Source organism: Rhincodon typus, chromosome 5, assembly GCF_021869965.1.
Source record: "Rhincodon typus isolate 14 chromosome 5, sRhiTyp1.1, whole genome shotgun sequence".
Classification (NCBI taxonomy): domain Eukaryota; kingdom Metazoa; phylum Chordata; class Chondrichthyes; order Orectolobiformes; family Rhincodontidae; genus Rhincodon; species Rhincodon typus.
The window spans coordinates 82,954,315-82,971,855 of record NC_063336.1 but is presented as its reverse complement, the minus strand read 5'-3'; the positions used below and the strand labels follow the sequence as shown (position 1 = coordinate 82,971,855).

The window sequence follows — 17,541 nt, the reverse complement described above, 5'->3', positions numbered from 1 at the left end:
CTTTTTCAAAAAGGTCATTAAGGAAAAGGTGGGTACAACACAATAATGTTGCACCTGAGAGGAATATGGAGGTTGGATGAAATAATTCGGTCTGGAGAACCCGAGAGGGATCACAGTTTAGTTTGTGGGTGAAATAAGACTGCATTTTTAAACTCGGTGAAAGAGAATTTGACCCTTTCAAAGAGCAACAGCTCAGTGCTTCCTATTCCTTGCTTGTAATTCCTCTAAACAAAGTGTGGTGAACTGAAAATCGATCAGAAGTCATCTTTACTACTTATGGAGGAGTCCAATTTGTTGTAATCTACCTCACTGTCTCCAGCAAAGGGAATTCTGCTGGCTACAAGTGTTCCAGGAAGATACTTTAGTGCCAGCAACCTGTGTATGGACAATAACTTTGGGCACACAGCCACTCTTGAGAACTACCTATGTATTATCATTTTTCATGGGTTTAACTCTTACTTGGCCAAAGTACTACTTAAGTAATATTCTGCAGAGTTTTCATTTTCTTTGTTTCTCCTCAGACTTCAGTGTTTGTTTTTTAAAAGATAGAAACACATGTATCTTTTCAAAATCCAAACCGTTTGCCAGTAACCTTTTTGCTTCTTTGTTGAGTAAAGGAACTTTGCTGACTTATTTTTAAGACTGAACCTGATCAGAGAGACTTACATAATTGGCCATATCACCAACTCACTTAAATACACCAATAAAGCAAAGTAACAGAAAATGTTGTCAATATTATCACAGGACATTGACTCATCAATATCCTGCTTTCCACCAAGGTCATTCCGCTCCATTGCAACCTTGTCTAAACATTCTACAAGTTGAATTTCATATTTAAATTTTAAATGACTGCCCTTGAACAAATTAAATCCGTTTATTAAGGTTCCTTGATGCCCTATTTAAGTCGTGGGAATTTGGGGGAAGACTCTCCAGAAACTGAAGTCATGTCTGATACAAGGGAAGATGGTTGTCAGTTGTATAAACCTGACACCATTACTGCTGGTGTTTCTTAGAGTATTACCTTCAGCCCAGTTATATTCAAGTTTCATCAATGACCTTTCTACCACAAGTTCAGAAGTGGGAACTTTTGCTTATGAATGTACTCCAATCACAAAAGCTTAGATTATGAAGCAGTCATATAGCATATGTGCTAGGCATTGATAATCGAGAAAGTTTGGTTTAGTGTCATAACCCTTACTAAATCCTATATTATGTCCTGAAGTGCCTGGGGACAGTTCCCATCAATCCTAATCTAACAGCCACTTAAATATTGTGGCTGAGAGAGAGAAAGTCAAGTTGGATATTCTGTAGCAAATGCAGTAAATGTCATCAGTGTGATGGATCATTTGTATGGTTACATTATTCAAAAATAGCACTAATATAGCATGTTGCACAATCATAGTTTGCCCTAAATTGCTTGATAGTGAAAGACCTGCTGCCCATCCCTATAATCCTCGACAGAAGTGGCTTGCTAATCCACTTCAGAGCAGAGCTCACCATCAATCAGTGTGGGTCAAGAGTTACTTTTAGTCAAAGAAAACAGATTGATGGAAGGAGGTAATCTGATGATAAACTCCCCTCTGAAGTGGCTGAGCAGCCTTTTGGTTTCCTGCAGTTTGCCCTTGATGAATGTGTGGCAGGATGAGAAAGTGACTGTTTATAAGCAAGGTAAAAGTGGTAAATACAGGAATAAAACTGTCTTTTGTTAAACGTTTTCTTAGTGAAGTGAATTGTACCAATATCTGTTCAACAGTTGTGAAATAATTAGAGACTGGAAGACTGGAGAATCTCTCTGCTATGCCTTCATTGATTTTGAGAAGGTAAGACTACAAGAAATAAGAACAGGAGTAGGCTGTTTGACAGCTTGAGCCTGTTCCATGATTCACTAGGATCATAGCTGATCCGACACTCATCAAGTCCACTTTCCTGCCCTTTCCCCATAACCCTTGATTCCAACTGATCAAGTATCAACTTCTCATCCTTAAATGTACACAAGGAATTTGTCCTCACATCCCTCTATGGCAAGGAGTTCAAAAGAAACTCAACCCTCAGAAGAAATTCCTCCTAATCTCAGTGTTAAATTGGTACCCCTTAATTCTGAGACTATGAATCTTGGTCCTCAACACTCTCAAGGGGAAACATCCTCTCAGCATTTACCCTATCAAGCCCCTTAAGAAATCCTATAAGATTTTGTAAAGTCACTTCTCATTCTTCTGAAAACGTGTTAAATAGCAGTTGATATTCTGTGCATTCCTTAAATATAACTTTACAGTCATACAAATTTTTAGTATAAAGTTTTTAATGTTTAGATTTACATTTTATTACAAATAGATTTTTATATTTACCTAATTTATGTTCTGAATCAAAATATCAGCTGACAGTTCACCCAATAGTTGTAACTGTGACAGGTTGGCAGAAACCCCAGAAGAACCGACTGTGTTGGGGTGACTGGCCAGTACAACCTCAGTGAAAAACAGGCAGTCAGGGAAAAGCTCCCTAAGTAATTCTGACCCTGTGTTTCCATGGTGGCAGTCAAAATGTAACATATAAGCAAGAGTAAATTCAAGTATCATTCAATACCAGAAAGGAGATGGCCAAACATCTGAATTTATTTAAAATAAAATAAATGAGAATTTCCAAGTAAGTGATGTCATTCTTTGTGTAAATATAAGGAACAGTGAAACCTGTATAAATGGTCATTGCTCAAAAACAGACATTTGAGAGACCCAAATAATTTGCATAGTTGTCATTTTGCGTATAGAAAATAATTTCAATAAATTGGACTTTTTTTATAGCTAGCATTCATAGTGACAGTAAAATGCTTTTATCTCCACGGCGATGGGTAGTTTCTCTGCCACTCTGACTGTTTAGTTGTCGTTAGTTCTATTTATGTGGAAGTAAAAGACCTCAAAGCACTGCTTGAAGTAGAGGCAGCAATTCCTCCTTCACTGAGTATTGCCACATCACAAATACAACATTCACTCGTTTCACTTAGCTGATTGTGTGGCCTTGTTATGCATAACTTGGCTGCTGTGTTTACTTCCATAACAATAGTGACTGCTCATCAGTGTTATTAATTCACTGTGAAGTCCACACCAGGAGTCCTCATATTAATAAAAGGGTCAGTGAAACTTCTGTCCAATGGGAAAATGGTTCTGTGAGCTTACTTTCATTTCAGAATGTTTCTAGGCACTTATTTAAAAATTACAAGTCAGTTGCAAAATTTAGTAATTTCTCTGTAGTGTTTGGTGACCTTGCACAGGTCTCATTCTCCAGTCATGCTTGATGTTTCTGTTAAAAGATTTTGCAGCACATGCTCAAAGTTAAATTTCAGTCTGGTTTATTGCACAAGTTCTTTACCATTGGCTGACACCAGTGTCCAGTGAAAGACTTACTCTTATGCTGGACTATGATTGTATAAAGTCATTATATCCAAGTGGTGGACAAATTTACTCTTCATCCTTTTCATTTTTTTCAAAAATCTTTGTGGTTTCAAACTTAGATTGTCCGAATCCTTCCCCAAAATATGGAAGGAGCAGGTCCCTGTCTTATTAAATTGAGGGACTCCAAACAAAGTTGCACTGGCAGACAATAAAAGAATCAGTGATTTCTAAAGGTTTTGTGGAACATAGAGATGGGCAAACCATTTGTGACACGGTGAGTTCTATAACCAGAGAAACACTTGTCTGCCTCCATTCCAGTGCTAGAGCTCAATGTACTACATGTATGAAAGTGGGATTCTTTACTAGGAATGTCAAGATTGATGATTGCAGTATTACAGTTTACCACATATACTAAGTCCACTGGCTTGGATCAAAACCATAAAGAAATATCATTTTCTGAATGTAAAATAATGTTATGAAGACCATAATTCAAGGACAACACAGTTGCAAGGGAACCGTGGTATCATTGTTCAGTCAACAAAGCTGCAAATCCAGTGAATTATTGCTATTTGGGCAACAAGTCAGAAGGGCAGTCAAGCATTATTGTCAGGACATTACATTATTGTCTGTTAAGTGAGCTACTGTTTCAGGGCAACAAGTTGCAGGAACTGTGAGATATCACTGATGCAGCAACGTATGGGCAATAGTCTGTCCCATTATGAAGGCAATCAGCTACAGAGACAATGAACTTATCATTATTTGGTAACAAGCTATCGTGATAATGAGATGGTGGTACTTCATTGCTATCAGTGTTGAAAAATTCCTATGTTTTAGTGAGCAGTAGGCTCATGCTATTGAATCAGTGAGATATCATTCAGCAGCCTTGAGTTTTTGCTACTGAGAGTAAGCTGTCACCGTTGAGGCCCTGATCCATCATAATTGTTTCACTATTCGACCAAACTTGTGCCCTGTATTTTTGTCAGGATTGGTTTGTAAGGGAAGGCATTACCATCCTGAAAAACTCTGCTTCAGCTGCTGCATTATGTATTTTTTCACAGCAGGAGCATTGTGAAAATGCTTACTTTAAGATGGATAATGTGCTGATAGATGACAGAAGGATACATGTGGACTTCAGCCAATCTGTAGCAAAGGTTCAGTGGAAAGGGAAAGGTAGGTTCTCAAGTTGCATTTTATATTCATCTGCTTCACAAGTGCAAACCTAAAAGGTCACCCATCTATACAGAAGTTGCTAACTTTCTGCCAATGTCACTGTCTAGTTGTAACAGGTTCAGTTGTGGGTTTCAAATAAATTGGATTTTAAAAAAAAACAGAAAAAAATGCCAGGCTCTGTGTGCTGGTGGGTTTAGTTTGGGGAATGGGACTAGAGGAGTTGTCCTTGCATCGATGATGGCCATATTCTCTGCTGTAACTATTCTGTGATTCTACGTTCTAGAAACATTCTTGTTCACCAACTTTTTTTTAAAAAAAGGTTCCTCTTTCACCTTTCTTCTCACAGGTGCAAAATACACCAAAGATGATTTCAAAGAGTATGAGAAGGACCTTAGCAAACATTCCAACATTACCTTGAAGAGTAAAGTTCAACCTAAACAGGAGTATCCTTGAACTTGTTCAGCAACCACAAACATGTTAAAGTTGGGCTCAATTGGTGTATTGTGGATATTTTTGGAAACACACGCTTTAGAAAGGATACAGAAGGGGCTGGTGAGAAGGTTACCAGGAATGTGGGATGTCAGTAAAGAACACGTTGATTATTTTGTCTGTTCCACAGAGAATAAAGGGTGATGTAATAGAGTAAATAGAGAAGATCTGTTCCTTCTAGTGACTGGCCATATCTGAAGACCACAGTTTTAAAATCTTTGGCAAAAGATCCAGAGGGGAACTGAGTTAAGAGTCAGCCACATGGCTGTGGGTATGCAGTCACATCTAGGCCATAACAATGCAAGTTTCCTTCCCTAAAGGCTGACAAATTGACACTGGATTCATGGTCATCATCGGACTTAATTCCAGATAAGTATTGAATACAAATTCTGCCATCTGCTGTGGTGAGATTCATACCCTGGTCCTCAATATTACCTGGGTCTCTGGATTAACAGTTCAGTGGCAATACCACTAGACTGAGAGTTCTCAGACTTTTAAACAGGACAGTTGAGTAATTATTTAAACTGGAAAGTTACAGATGGCAAGAAAGGAGTGAGAAATAGAATTAATGGCATGGCTTAATATCTTTGCAATGTTTTTGCCAATGATATAAAATGAAATCTTGAATAATATAACTTCAAAAATGGACTTAATTGAAGAACTATTGCAAAATTTGTTGGATTCAACACTCCCCACTCTAGCAAATTGATAAGATCAATCATCGACATGCCTCACCGTGCCAGGGAACTGGACTCGATTCAAGCCTTGGGCGACTGCAGATTAGGTGGATTAGCTACAGCAAATGCAGGGTTGCAGGGATAGGGGAGGAGTTGGATTTGGGTGGGATGTTCTTGAGGGTCAGTGTTGACTCCATGAGCCCAGTGGCCAGCTTCCATGCTGTAGGGATTCTATAATCATAAACACCACCAGATAAAACTGTTCTCAGTGTCTTGCAGGGCATCTTGCTGGTCATTTAGAAGGGACGCCTGTACTTAAAAAAAAAAAAAAAAAAAAAAAAAAAACACGTGTAGGAATGAGAAGACACTTAGATAATTTCCCCCATCAGTGAAATTGGCCCTTAATTTTAAAATAGCCCCAAATATGAACTATTACTGGATGAGGCCGAGACCAGTGGAAGTCACCAGCATTCGAAGAAACACCACAAGGAGAAACGGCCTTGTCGACATTTGGAAGAAGAAGAAGGTGATAGGTGGAAAGCAGCCAACTATAAGGTAGCAAACACTGATTACCAAGTATAAATATTTAAGCCTATAGTGATGGCTTTATTGTACATCTGAATATTAATTAGTTTGCTTCTGCCTGGATTTAGCTAGCAGCCTCCCAAAGAGTACATGGTGGTTTGTGGGACGATGCACTATTGGGTCAGTTTCAAGAATGTGCCGCTTATTTGGAGCATCCAGTGCTAATAATATAGAAAAGACAGCACAGAAATGGGCCCTTAGTTCAACATGTCTATTCCAGATTTTATAGGGCTCCTAGTATTGAATTATTCCAGAAGTGGAAACATTATCCCTATAAAGGCATTTGACAGGGTAGATATGATCTTAAAATACGTTATTTAGTCTCCCTTTGGCCCTTTTTCTGAAGGAGAACAAATTTGAGGGTCTGTCAGAACGGCTTTAACCCCTCAGTTCTGGTCTCATCCTTCTAAGTTTTCTCCACACCATCCATGGTCCCTCATTCTCTTATGGAGAACAGAACTGTGCACAGTACTTTAAGCACATGAGGGGAAATTCCAGGGACCTGCTTGTTATTTTCTAATCAATGAGCACAACTTTCATTAATTCTGAATTTACTTAATTAACAAATGCAGTGGCATGGAGGTAAGGACCTTGTTATGTCTAGCCCTCTCAGGCTTTGATTGTACTTTTGGCCTGTTGTTAGCTTTGTTCTCAGAATTCCATTATTGCCGGCTGTTGCTGAGCGAAAAGTGAAATGAAGCAATCAGGACGGGATTTATAGCAAGGCAAAAGGCAGGGACTACACAGTCTAAGTAGCAAGTATGGGATGGGTTTGTGTTGAAACACATTAGGCAGATTAAGAGAGAGACAGATGATGAAGTAAAGGGATACTGAGCAGTTGTGTGTAGCAGTAGCTGTGCACGGAATTGGAAATAAAACTGGGGAATGAGCAAATTAGGTAGCCTTGATAGCAATTTGGCTTCAGCTGTGGTGTGACTATCCAGTGAAACGAAATGTAAATAAATGTAGGGCGGTGGACCTGTTAGCTGAGGGTGCCACCATTGATTTGAAATAACCTTGTCCTTAACTAAGTTAAAATAAACATTCAATGAGCTATAATGAAAAAGATGTTGAGAATAAAATTTGGAAGCAGTGAGTTCTTTTTGAGAAGGAACACATTTTCTGACAATTTATATACATGTACTTTTTCTACATATAAATTTAAAATTGACAGATTAACTTGTGATATCAATGCATTAGTTACTGTAGGATCTTCTGAACAATTATTTTTGACTTGATAGGCAACAACTGACAAAGAAATTAAACAGCACAGAAACATTTCTCCCATTGAGGAATATGGCAGAGAAAAAGACAGAGGTCAGAAAAAGCGGAACCGATATCGCAGCTGGAGCAGGAGTGAATCCCAAGAGAAAGATCACCATAAGCGAAATCGGAGTAAGAAGTCCAGACATCGAGAAAGAACGAATAGAAGTCCCAAAAAATCCAAATAGGGAGAGGAATGAGAAAGGGAGTGGGTACGGTAGAAGCTGGAACCAGATATTGCACTTGAAATGGTTTATGTAACTGAAATGCTTTTTATTTTTAAAATTGTAATAAATCATACACCCAAAATGTTCTCATTCACTGCTTTTCTACAACTTTGGGGATTGCACGACAGTCTTGGCAGCTTTGCACTCATTATGCACTTTACTCCACCTCTGGTGAGTGAGTCAAGACTGAGCTGATGTGCTTTTAATAAGATGCTGAGGACAGGATATGGACAGGATATGCACTGAATATCTGTTTCACTTTGTTTTGTATACGTTTACTGGACACTTCATGAGGGTAGGAATGTTGGTTAGATCACTAGGTGACAGTTCAAATAAATCCCACTTAATATCTGAGGGAGAATGAATACAGGAAAGTTGTGAAGATTGGTGTTAGTCGTTTGTGAGTCAATGTCCCATTTCAGAGACTTGAGCACAATTTAGACTGACAACCCAATGCTGTGCTGGGGTGTCATTTTAGTTTATGATCTGAAGACAAGTACTATTATTGGCTAAACCTGTTTTGGGTACTTCAGAAGGACTACAGATTAATGTGTAAATACGACAGCCTAAGTAGAACACTGATGGTAATTTGTAAATATTCATTATCACAACTGTCTTGCCCTCTCTTCATACTCGTTACAAGCCTTCAGAACATCCACCTCCTCAACAGTCAATGAAATGCTCTTAACATTGAGTTCTTCTTCTGAACAAAAATGCATTTGAAAATACTTAACCATTTACCCAGTCCTGTAATTTGTTTAAAATTCAGTTTCCTTTGAAAACATCACCTAACCCATCATAAAACAAAGTCTTTGCATCATAATCTTTTAAAAATGAAAATCAAGAATAGCACAAAATCCTTCAATTTCTTGCATCATGGAACGCTGCTGTTTGCAGTCACAGCCTCTCCAAACCTTCCACATCTTAATTTTTCTAGGCATCTCAAACTTATTGTTGAAGATACATACCTGTATGTTTTGTGTGTCCAGATTTAAAATTGACAAACTAACAGGTTAACTTGTGTTATCAATGTGGGGGATGGTGGTAACATAGCTGAACAAGTAATCTGGAGGCCCAAGCTAATGCTCTGGAGACAAGATAAGCTACAGGTGTTGAAACTTAAATTTCTAAACCTGGAATATAAAACTAGTCTCAGTGACCATGACAACAATCGGCAGGGCTGTAAAAAGCCTATCTGGGTTCACAAAAGCTCTTTGGGGAAGGAAATCTGTTGCTCTGACCTCATGCGACTCCAAAGTGGCCTGGTAAGCCACTAAGTTAAATTAACATTTTGTTTTAAAATAATAGGTACAATTTAATAAAATTCAATGGAGTTGTTTAAGTTATTAAAAACTTTGTAAAGTGCTCTATTAAACACTCGCCCACCTTTTTATCAAAAGGCTGACTTGAATGATTGGATCTTCAACTTAATGACGTGATCGAGGATGTGGCTTCATCCAGAATGCGTTTCTTGTCGATCTTCTCTTCAGCAGGGCATGCTGCAGCCAGAAGTTTAAAAATCTCACCAGCCCTGTGAGGTGAATTCTCGCGCAGTGGTAGTTACCGCTTACCATAAAACGTGAGGCAATCATACCTATCTTTTAAATCTTGAAGAAGCAATTTTATTTGATGACCTTACTTATGTGTTATCGGCAAATCTATCATGTACTTTCCATTCCTAATTCTCCTTGAGAAGGTATGGCCACAGTGCTGTTAAGAAGGGAATTGCAAGGCAGCTTGAAAGGCAATTTGCAGGTGGTGGTGCAAGATTGGTTCATTTAAATCTAAACTGTTGTCAGTTATGTTAACAGATTGCAAAACAATTAACTTTGAAAATGATCTTAGATTTAATGTCACTGGAAGTCAAATTAGATGTTTATACATGTATAATTTATAAATAAATTCAATGCATAAATTAGAAAAAATAGAAAGCTAATAACCTGTGTTCTACACACTTCTAAAAGAAAATTATTTTCATATAAAGTATATCAAACTAATTTCTTCATATTTGGTCAAAGCTAAGCAGGATGTTTTAAGGCACAGCATAAAAGACCATTTTGTAGGCTTCAGATACATATGTTCACAACACCCCAGGGACAACTTGACTGGAAAGGAGCATGAGCCACAGAATGGGCCCTGTTGTGTTAAGTAACCTCTCTCAACTCACAATGAGTGTATAGAATGGGCCCTTTGTAGGGTCTTGGGGCATAGTGGTACTGTCCCTACCTCTGAGCCAATAGGCCTGGGTTCAAGTCCCACCTGCTCTGGAGGTGTGTAATAACATCACTGAATAGGCTGACTAGAAATGTATCTAAAATAGGCCCTGTAGTATTATAACCCTACCCTCACTCTGAATGCACATCCCAGAATGGGCCCTGTAGTGTTAAAGCCCTAAATTCACTCCAGTTTGCAGTCTTGTTAAATAGAAACAGATTTAGCCCTGTATTATTGAATCTCTATCCTCACCTCCAATATACAGCATTACTGTTTCAAAGTGCAGGTTATAGAGTCAGCCACTTCATTGCATTCCTACCTTGGGCTGTATTCTCTTCAAGCAAGGTTCTCTGCTGGGGTTGGAGCCTCACAAAATGACTCCTTTAAACTTTTAATGAAAAAAGGCACCTACTGTGCACTCACCTACATAAAGCTCCCCAAGAACATCAGAGCAGTTAAGGTAATCATAAAGACTTAGTGTAAGTGAAGAAGAAAGTCAATTACAATTTTGCTGATCGACTACTGATCACATGATGAAACTGAATTCAACTCTAGTGTTAGGTGCTCAAACCAGCATTCTATTAACTCAAGTGTAACTGCTACAGGCTTCAAATTACAATGTAGAAATAAATTAATACTTACAAAATATACCTTTCTGTAAGCCCTTAAGCTAAAATTGAAAGCATGAATAAAAATTAAAATCTGTCCCTGGGAATTAAACGAGGGGCACTCTGCTTTAAGAAAAAGTAATGATTTTCACTTCATACGTAAACCAGCTCTCTATTTTGGCTCCCTTTCCCCATTGCAATGTTTTCCCTGTTATTTTCTTCTTGATATTCAGGTGTTTCTGGATTGAGATAATCACACTGCAATGGCTTAGGGTAGCTGTAAGGGTAACCATTATCATCAAAAAACCTCCGGAATGTGAACTCGTAGAATGCATGTTCTGGGTGCTTCCCATTCTGGTACCAGCCATTGAGTGTGTCATTGACACTTTCTCCATTGCTACTATCGCTCCACAACTTGTCAGGATCCACAGGATCAAAATTGGACGTATCTGTTGGGTGCGTAATCTTCGGCATGTACGGAGCAGATTGGTGCCGGATGTCACTGGAGAAATCAATGAGTCTGAAAAATGGATGGGCTTTTATTTCATCTGTGCCATTCTTCCCAAGCCTATCTTCTGGACCTCGACAAAGCTTGATGATGAGATCGGATGCCTCTGGGCTAAGTTTAGCCTGGGGTGGGATGTGAAGAGTTGTCTGCCAGTTTATGACCTTTGTAAGAATGGGCAATAATTCAAATCAGAAATCTTAACATTCAATAATTCAGATTATTGCTGAACTACTGGATTTTTTTAAAAATACCTACAATTTTGTTTAAAGACATTTTAAAGACTAAACTGTCTTCCATCCTGGTGCCATCTAATTACATTACCGGTGATCATTTTATTATAAACCTGTTAACCAGGTTTGTCAGGAGGCGCAGCTCTATGGGGATGATACAATTAGAAGAATAGCCATTTTCTGCTGTGCTTGGAGGACAGTATTACCCTACTTGCATACACGTCTCTTTAAAAAAATGTAATTAGTACCTCTAAATTGACTCAAAGAAGTAAAGAAACAGACATCACAGCAAATAAGATAAATGAGATCAACACAATTAATTCATTACCTTGATCTGTGTTTCCAGCGGAGTTTGTGCCAAGAAAGGAGGCTGTCCTACTAACATTTCATAGAGAATAACACCAACACTCCACCAGTCACACAGCTGGGTGTAACCTGTAAGGTACAAATGATTTTACTCATTATACCCAGAAGTCAAAAATCAAAGTCTTATTTTTTATTCAGACTTTTATTAAAGACCTGTGTAATTTTTTTTGTTCATGTTAGAACATTTTTACAGATATAACAAGACAATCATTATGATTTTTAGACCTGTAACAGGATATAATTATAAATAACTTTCAGGATATACTCTGAAGATATTAGGTTTATTATTTAGAGGCATGGTAGATTTTGATAACCAGCTTTGTTTTGGTCAAAAATATAATGTGGTTTAGTAATTGGGAATGCATGCTTTAATCCTCTTAGGGATTTTATTACTACCATTTGCTGCATGACTGGGTTTCACCGTTCCGCTGGTCATTCTTTGGAGACATTACAGAGTTTTAAAATTTGGTATGAAATTAGGAACACAGGAATAGTTGGCTATTCACCCCCTCAAGTAGACAAGTATAAGAGGAAAAACAAATAGGAGATATTACTAGAGTTAGGTGCAGTAAGGAGGAAGCTCATGTGAAGCATGAACCCCAGCAAAAATCAGTTTTATTGAATGACTATTTAATCTACTGTAAACAATATCATTGAACACTCTGGTAATAATTGAGCTTCATTTTATAGATTAGGAGTTTTCTGTTACCTTGGATATTGCAATAGATAAAGGGAATTTTTGAAGGTTTGTTTCAGAAATAGGGAGAATTAACTGGTTCAAGCAGCAAGGGAGACATTTCTGAAGCAAACTACAGATAATGATATGGTGATAGAAGGAACAGATGATTTCTACTTGCCTTTAACATAGCAAAACATCCCAATAAATCTGTATCCGAGCCACATGGGAAGATATTAAGATGGTGACAAGATGTTCGGCCAGAAGTGGGTTTTAACATGATTAACCTTACCTGTACGGAGCAACACCTCTGGTGCAATATAATTCGGTGTGCCCACTAGGGAATGTGCCAGACAGCGTTGATGTTGTCGAGCTGCCCTGCGCTCCAATGGTTTTAGTCTCTCTGCACACTTACAGCTCTTGGGATCACCCCATTCATTACTGAAATCCATGCTGTCCTGCCGAGGATGGTCACCTGGGTGCAAAGGGTAAACACATCAACAATCAGCCAAGTAGTGTTTCTGAAGATAGCAATACAGTTTATTTTGTCTTTGTTCTGTTTCTCCAGTATTACTTGTAACCTCTCCCTACACGAGACTTGGTCAATCTATGAGGACAGTGCAGCAAGCAGTCATCAGGCTGGTAGGAACACATTTGGATGATACAAGTAACTCTTTTGATCTGGATACAGTTGTGACTTTCCTGCTTTGCACTCTGAAGGGGACTGATAATCAAGGCTGGATACACTGGACCCCATGGACTTATCTATATGAAACTGGGGTGCCATATCAGGGGGAAAATTATCAGGACAGGATTGAATAAGTGGGAAAATCAAAAGTAGCAAAGCAGGGGTTAACATTCAGTGAATGAATTTCTGTGTTATGTATTCACAGCTAGCTCAGATTGGACCTACTAATAAACTCAGCAAGCTGTGGAAAACTGCAGCTCTGGAAAGGTTTCAGCTACCTATTGATTTCATATTCTCAGTAAAAACGCCTGGTTTTGCCAGAAAATAGTACAGTTAACAAGGAAAAATTAGGCAGCTATAATGGGAAATGTTCTGCAAGTGTAAGAAAAGAGGTCCGCCTTTTCACAGAATATTGGTAAGAGGTTTTAATCCCCTTGCCTAAGGAGTTCAATGGAGGTTCACTAGACTGATTATGGGATGGTGGGACTGTCCAATTAGGAGAGATTGAAGAAACAGAGCCTGTTTTCTCTGGTTTAGAAGAATGAAAGGAAATCTTATGGAAATCTTATGAAGTTCTTAAAGGGACAGAACAGAGTAGATGCAGAAAGGATGTTTCCCCTGGCTGTAGTCTAGAACAAGGGTCACAGTTTCTAAATAAAAGATAAGCCATTTAGGACCCACACAAGGAAGAGCTTCTTCACTCAAGAGTGTGGTGAATCTTTAGAATTATCTATCCTGGAAGGCTGTGGAAGCTCAGTCATTAAGTTCAAGGTGGAGATTGATGGATTTCTAGTTGTAAATGATATCAAAAGATCGCACAGTAATACAGCATTAACATAGATGATCTGCAATGTCAGAGCAGGCTCAAGGAGCTGAATGGACTGCATTTTAATAGAAGTGGTCAATGTTGAACTAGAAACCTCATGCCACCACTTTCCTCCCTGCAGTCATTCTTTCCCAGATACCTATTCCAGTCTAGCTCAATCTCGAACAGAGTTTCACACCACACAAACATTGCCTCATCAAAACAGTCTATTTCCAAGTACAAAGTGTTGAATCATAACCTTTCCCCAGTGACTAAGACACTCTTTGCCATACTCCAGTTTCCATCACCTCCTGAATTCACTCATCAATCTTTTCTCTCAAACATCTCATTTGCCATCACCCTGCTCCTGGTGGACTAATACACTCTCAGTGCGTGGATTTTCATTCTCATTTATCCTCAAATCCCTGTGCCCCTACCTAGCACTGTAAACTTCTTCCTTCCACATCCCTGCCTCAATCTTCCACTCTTCTCCTGTTTCCTCCATTTCCATGCTATCATTAGCAGCAGTTTTGCAATCCATCTTTGCCCTGCTATGTTGTTTTTGCCCTTTTCAGTTTGAGGGGTGCAATTTTGGTTGATGCAAGTAGAATTCAGAAAATTAGAATTTTTTTCCCCCAAGTGTTCTTGTGTGAGATTGAGAATAGGACTGAGAAGAGTCTGAGGAAAGTTTTTTATTTATTCAGCTGTAGGATGTGGGTGTCACTGACTGGCCAGCACTTATTGCCCACTCCTCGGTGCCCTTGAACGAATAGTTTGCTGGGCCGTTTCAGAGGCTAGTTTAGAGTCAACAACATTGCTGTGGGTCTAGAGTCACCTGTGGCCAAACGAGGTGATGGCAGCAGATTTCCTTCCCTGAAAGACATTAGTGAGCCAGTTGGGTTTTTCCAACAATCGACAATGGTTTGATGGTCATCAGTCTACTCTAATTCCAGATTTGTTGTCTTCATTTAATTCAAATTCCATCATCTGCCATGGCAGGATTCGAAGCTGGTCCTTGGAACATTAGCTGAGTTTCTGGATTAATAGTCTAGCTATTATACTGCTAGGCCATTGCCTTCCCAGTTGTGAGGTACATTTACACCATCCCACATGAGTTACAGTCTACAGACCAGGGAACATCTGAAGAAATCAACTTCTGCAAGTTCTACTGCATTAGATTGGCCCGACAAAGCACTTCAAATTTTTCTAATTCGTTACTGGTCACGTGCATCAGATTTGCTATTCACCAACTCCTTCAAAAATCTTTATATAGAAAATCTGGCAGAATTAACTGTCTTTACCTTTAATCTGTGCAGAGCAAAACCCTGACTGTCGTTTCATAAAATCTTGTTTTAAATTGATTTAACACTTCACTAAATTAAAATGATATTAATATACAATAACTCCTCAAATCTTTTTACAACAGGAGTGTTTTCAGCAGACTTCTACAGCTAATGACATTCACACCCACAATATATTTTCACTGGATCTTTGTTTGGTACTAGTTAAGTTTAGAAGATGTGAGAAAAGTTTCCACTACCATATGAACACATACCACACTATTATACAAAATGTGAAAGAAAAGTATGGTGATGCATTATCTACCTAAACAACTATCAAGTAGAAGAACTAGAAAATAACTTCGCATGGTTTACAAAATGACTTGCAGAAAATGACGCAAGAAGGAATACTTTCTCTAGTTTGAATTGCAAATTCTCAAATATACGAGTATTTGCAGACACAAAACAAAAAGTTACACTCTTGAAAATCAGGGCAAATCCAACCTACTGCCCTATCAGTCTACACATATGTCAAAGTCAAAGATAATGCTATCAAGTGACATTTGCAAATAATTAATCTACTCGATGACACTCGGGGTGGGTTCTGCCATTGCTGCTTGGCTCCTGATGTCATTATGTCCCTGGTCCAAATATAGGCAAATATCTCCAGAGGTAAGGTGACTGCCTTTGATGGGGTCTTGCTTCAAAGGGCCCTAGCAAAACTAGTCAGTGAAATTCGGGGGAGAATTCTCTACTTGCTGGGAGTCATACCTAGCATTAAGGAAGATGTTGATATTTTTGAAGGTCAATCATCTCTACTCCAGGACTCATTCTGCAGGAGTTCCTCAGGGTAGTGTCCTAGGTCCAAACATCTTCAGCATTTTTTTATTTGTTCACAGGATGTTGGTGTTGCTGGCTAGGCCAGCATTTATTGCCCATCCCTAATTACCCAAAAAGGTTTTTCTGACGATTGACAATGGTTTCATTGCCATCAATTCCACTATCTGCCATAATGGGATTTGAACCTGGGTCCACAGCACATTATAGTCTACTGATAATATCTCCAAGCCACCGCCTGGCCCATCAATAACTATCCCTTTGGCATAAGATCAGAAGTTGGATGTTTGCTGATGACTGCAATGTTCAGCACCATTTAGGTCACCTTACATGCCGGAGCAGCATGATTTGGATGACATTCAGGTTTGGCCTGATGTGGCAAAGCAACATTTGTGCCCCATGCGGGGGAGGTAATGGCTTCGTGGCTATTAATCAGAGATCTAGGTAACAGACTGGGGACCTGGGTTGGAATCTTGCCATGGCAGACACTAGAATTTGAATTCAATAAAAAGTCTGGAACTAAACGTCTAAAGATGACCGTGAAACCATTGTTGATTGTCAGGAAAATCCCATTTGGTTCACTAATGTTCTTTAGGGAAAGAAACCGCATCCTCACCTGTTGTGGCCTACAATGTGACTCTAGAGCCACTGCAGTATGGTTGACTCTCAACTGTCCTTGGGACAATTAAGGATGGGTAATGAATGCTACCCCAGCCAGTGATGCCTACATCCTGCGAGTGAATTAAAACAAACTGCCGGGTAATGATCATTTCCAACAAGAGAAAATCTAACCACTGCCCTCTTTTGATGTTCAATGGCAGTACCATAACTTAATCACCCAACCAACAATATCCCAGGGGTGACCAACGACCAGAAACTGAACTGAACCAGCCTTTTAACTACTGTGGCTACTGGTCAGACATTAGGAGTTCTGCGGCAACTAACTCACCTCCTATCTATCCATTTGCTTACCTACCATCTACAGGACACAAGAACGCTCTTGACTTGCCTAGATGAGTGCACCTCCAATAAGCTCAAGAAGGTTGATATAATCTAGGGTAAAGGAGGCTGAAGTACAAGCGCAGAGACATCTTACTGCAACTTTACAAGTTCTGGTGAGACCACATCTAGGAGTTTTGTGAGCAGTTTTGATTGTCTTATTTAAAGAAAGAGGTAATTTCATTGGAGGCTGTTCAGGGAAGGCTCACCAGGATGATCCATGATATAGAGGGATGTCTTATCAGCACAGGCTAAACAGGTTGGGACTTCTACTCAGTGGGATTTAGAAAAATGAGAGGGAATCTTATTGAAACATAAAAGATTCTCATGGGACTTGATGTGGTAAATACTGAAGGAATGTTTCCTCTCATGGGAGAGTCTAGGACCATAGGGCATAGTCTCAGAATTAAGGGGTGCCAATTTAAGATGGAGATGAGAAGAAATTTCTTCTCTCAGAGGGTTAAGTGTTTTTGGAACTTCTTACCACAGAGAGATATAGGGACAGAATCCTTGTGCATATTTAAGGTTGTAACAGA

General features: G+C 39.0%; 2 protein-coding genes across 7 annotated transcripts in view; one reads left to right on the top strand and one right to left on the bottom strand.

Moving 5' to 3' along the window:
* Positions 1-7,876, top strand: part of ppil4 (peptidylprolyl isomerase (cyclophilin)-like 4) — a 36,929-nt gene extending 29,053 nt beyond the window's left edge. For 4 of the 6 annotated variants that reach the window (XM_048596566.1, XM_048596564.1, XM_048596568.1 and 1 more), the window contains 5 exons: positions 1,754-1,820; positions 4,442-4,553; positions 4,900-4,996; positions 6,136-6,274; positions 7,546-7,876. In XM_048596566.1, coding sequence (XP_048452523.1) covers positions 1,754-1,820; positions 4,442-4,553; positions 4,900-4,996; positions 6,136-6,274; positions 7,546-7,755 — 625 coding nt within the window. In that variant the 3' untranslated portion in view covers positions 7,756-7,876. The remainder of the gene's footprint in view (positions 1-1,753; positions 1,821-4,441; positions 4,554-4,899; positions 4,997-6,135; positions 6,275-7,545) is intronic. The other 2 variants (XM_048596565.1, XM_048596567.1) reach the window with 2 other exon arrangements.
* A 1,517-nt stretch (positions 7,877-9,393) lies between these two features.
* LOC125483079 (serine/threonine-protein kinase LATS1-like) lies at positions 9,394-12,995 on the bottom strand. The gene is made up of 3 exons (XM_048596570.1): positions 12,689-12,995; positions 11,683-11,789; positions 9,394-11,285 (listed from the first exon to the last, which is right to left on the bottom strand). Exons 1-3 carry the CDS (start codon positions 12,846-12,848, stop codon positions 10,770-10,772), a joined length of 783 nt encoding a protein of 260 aa, XP_048452527.1. The 5' UTR covers positions 12,849-12,995; the 3' UTR covers positions 9,394-10,769.
* Between the last annotated feature and the right edge of the window lie 4,546 nt (positions 12,996-17,541).

Bases quoted from the DNA above. Each gene is read 5' to 3' on its own strand.
- LOC125483079 (XM_048596570.1), bottom strand. From the start codon at position 12,848: ATGGATTTCAGTAATGAATGGGGTGATCCCAAGAGCTGTAAGTGTGCA. The intron at 11,790-12,688 runs GTAAGGTTAATC...TGTACCTTACAG, and splicing joins AGAGGTGTTGCTCCGTACAG to GTTACACCCAGCTGTGTGAC. The intron at 11,286-11,682 runs GTAATGAATTAA...ATTCTTACAAAG, and splicing joins CGCTGGAAACACAGATCAAG to GTCATAAACTGGCAGACAAC.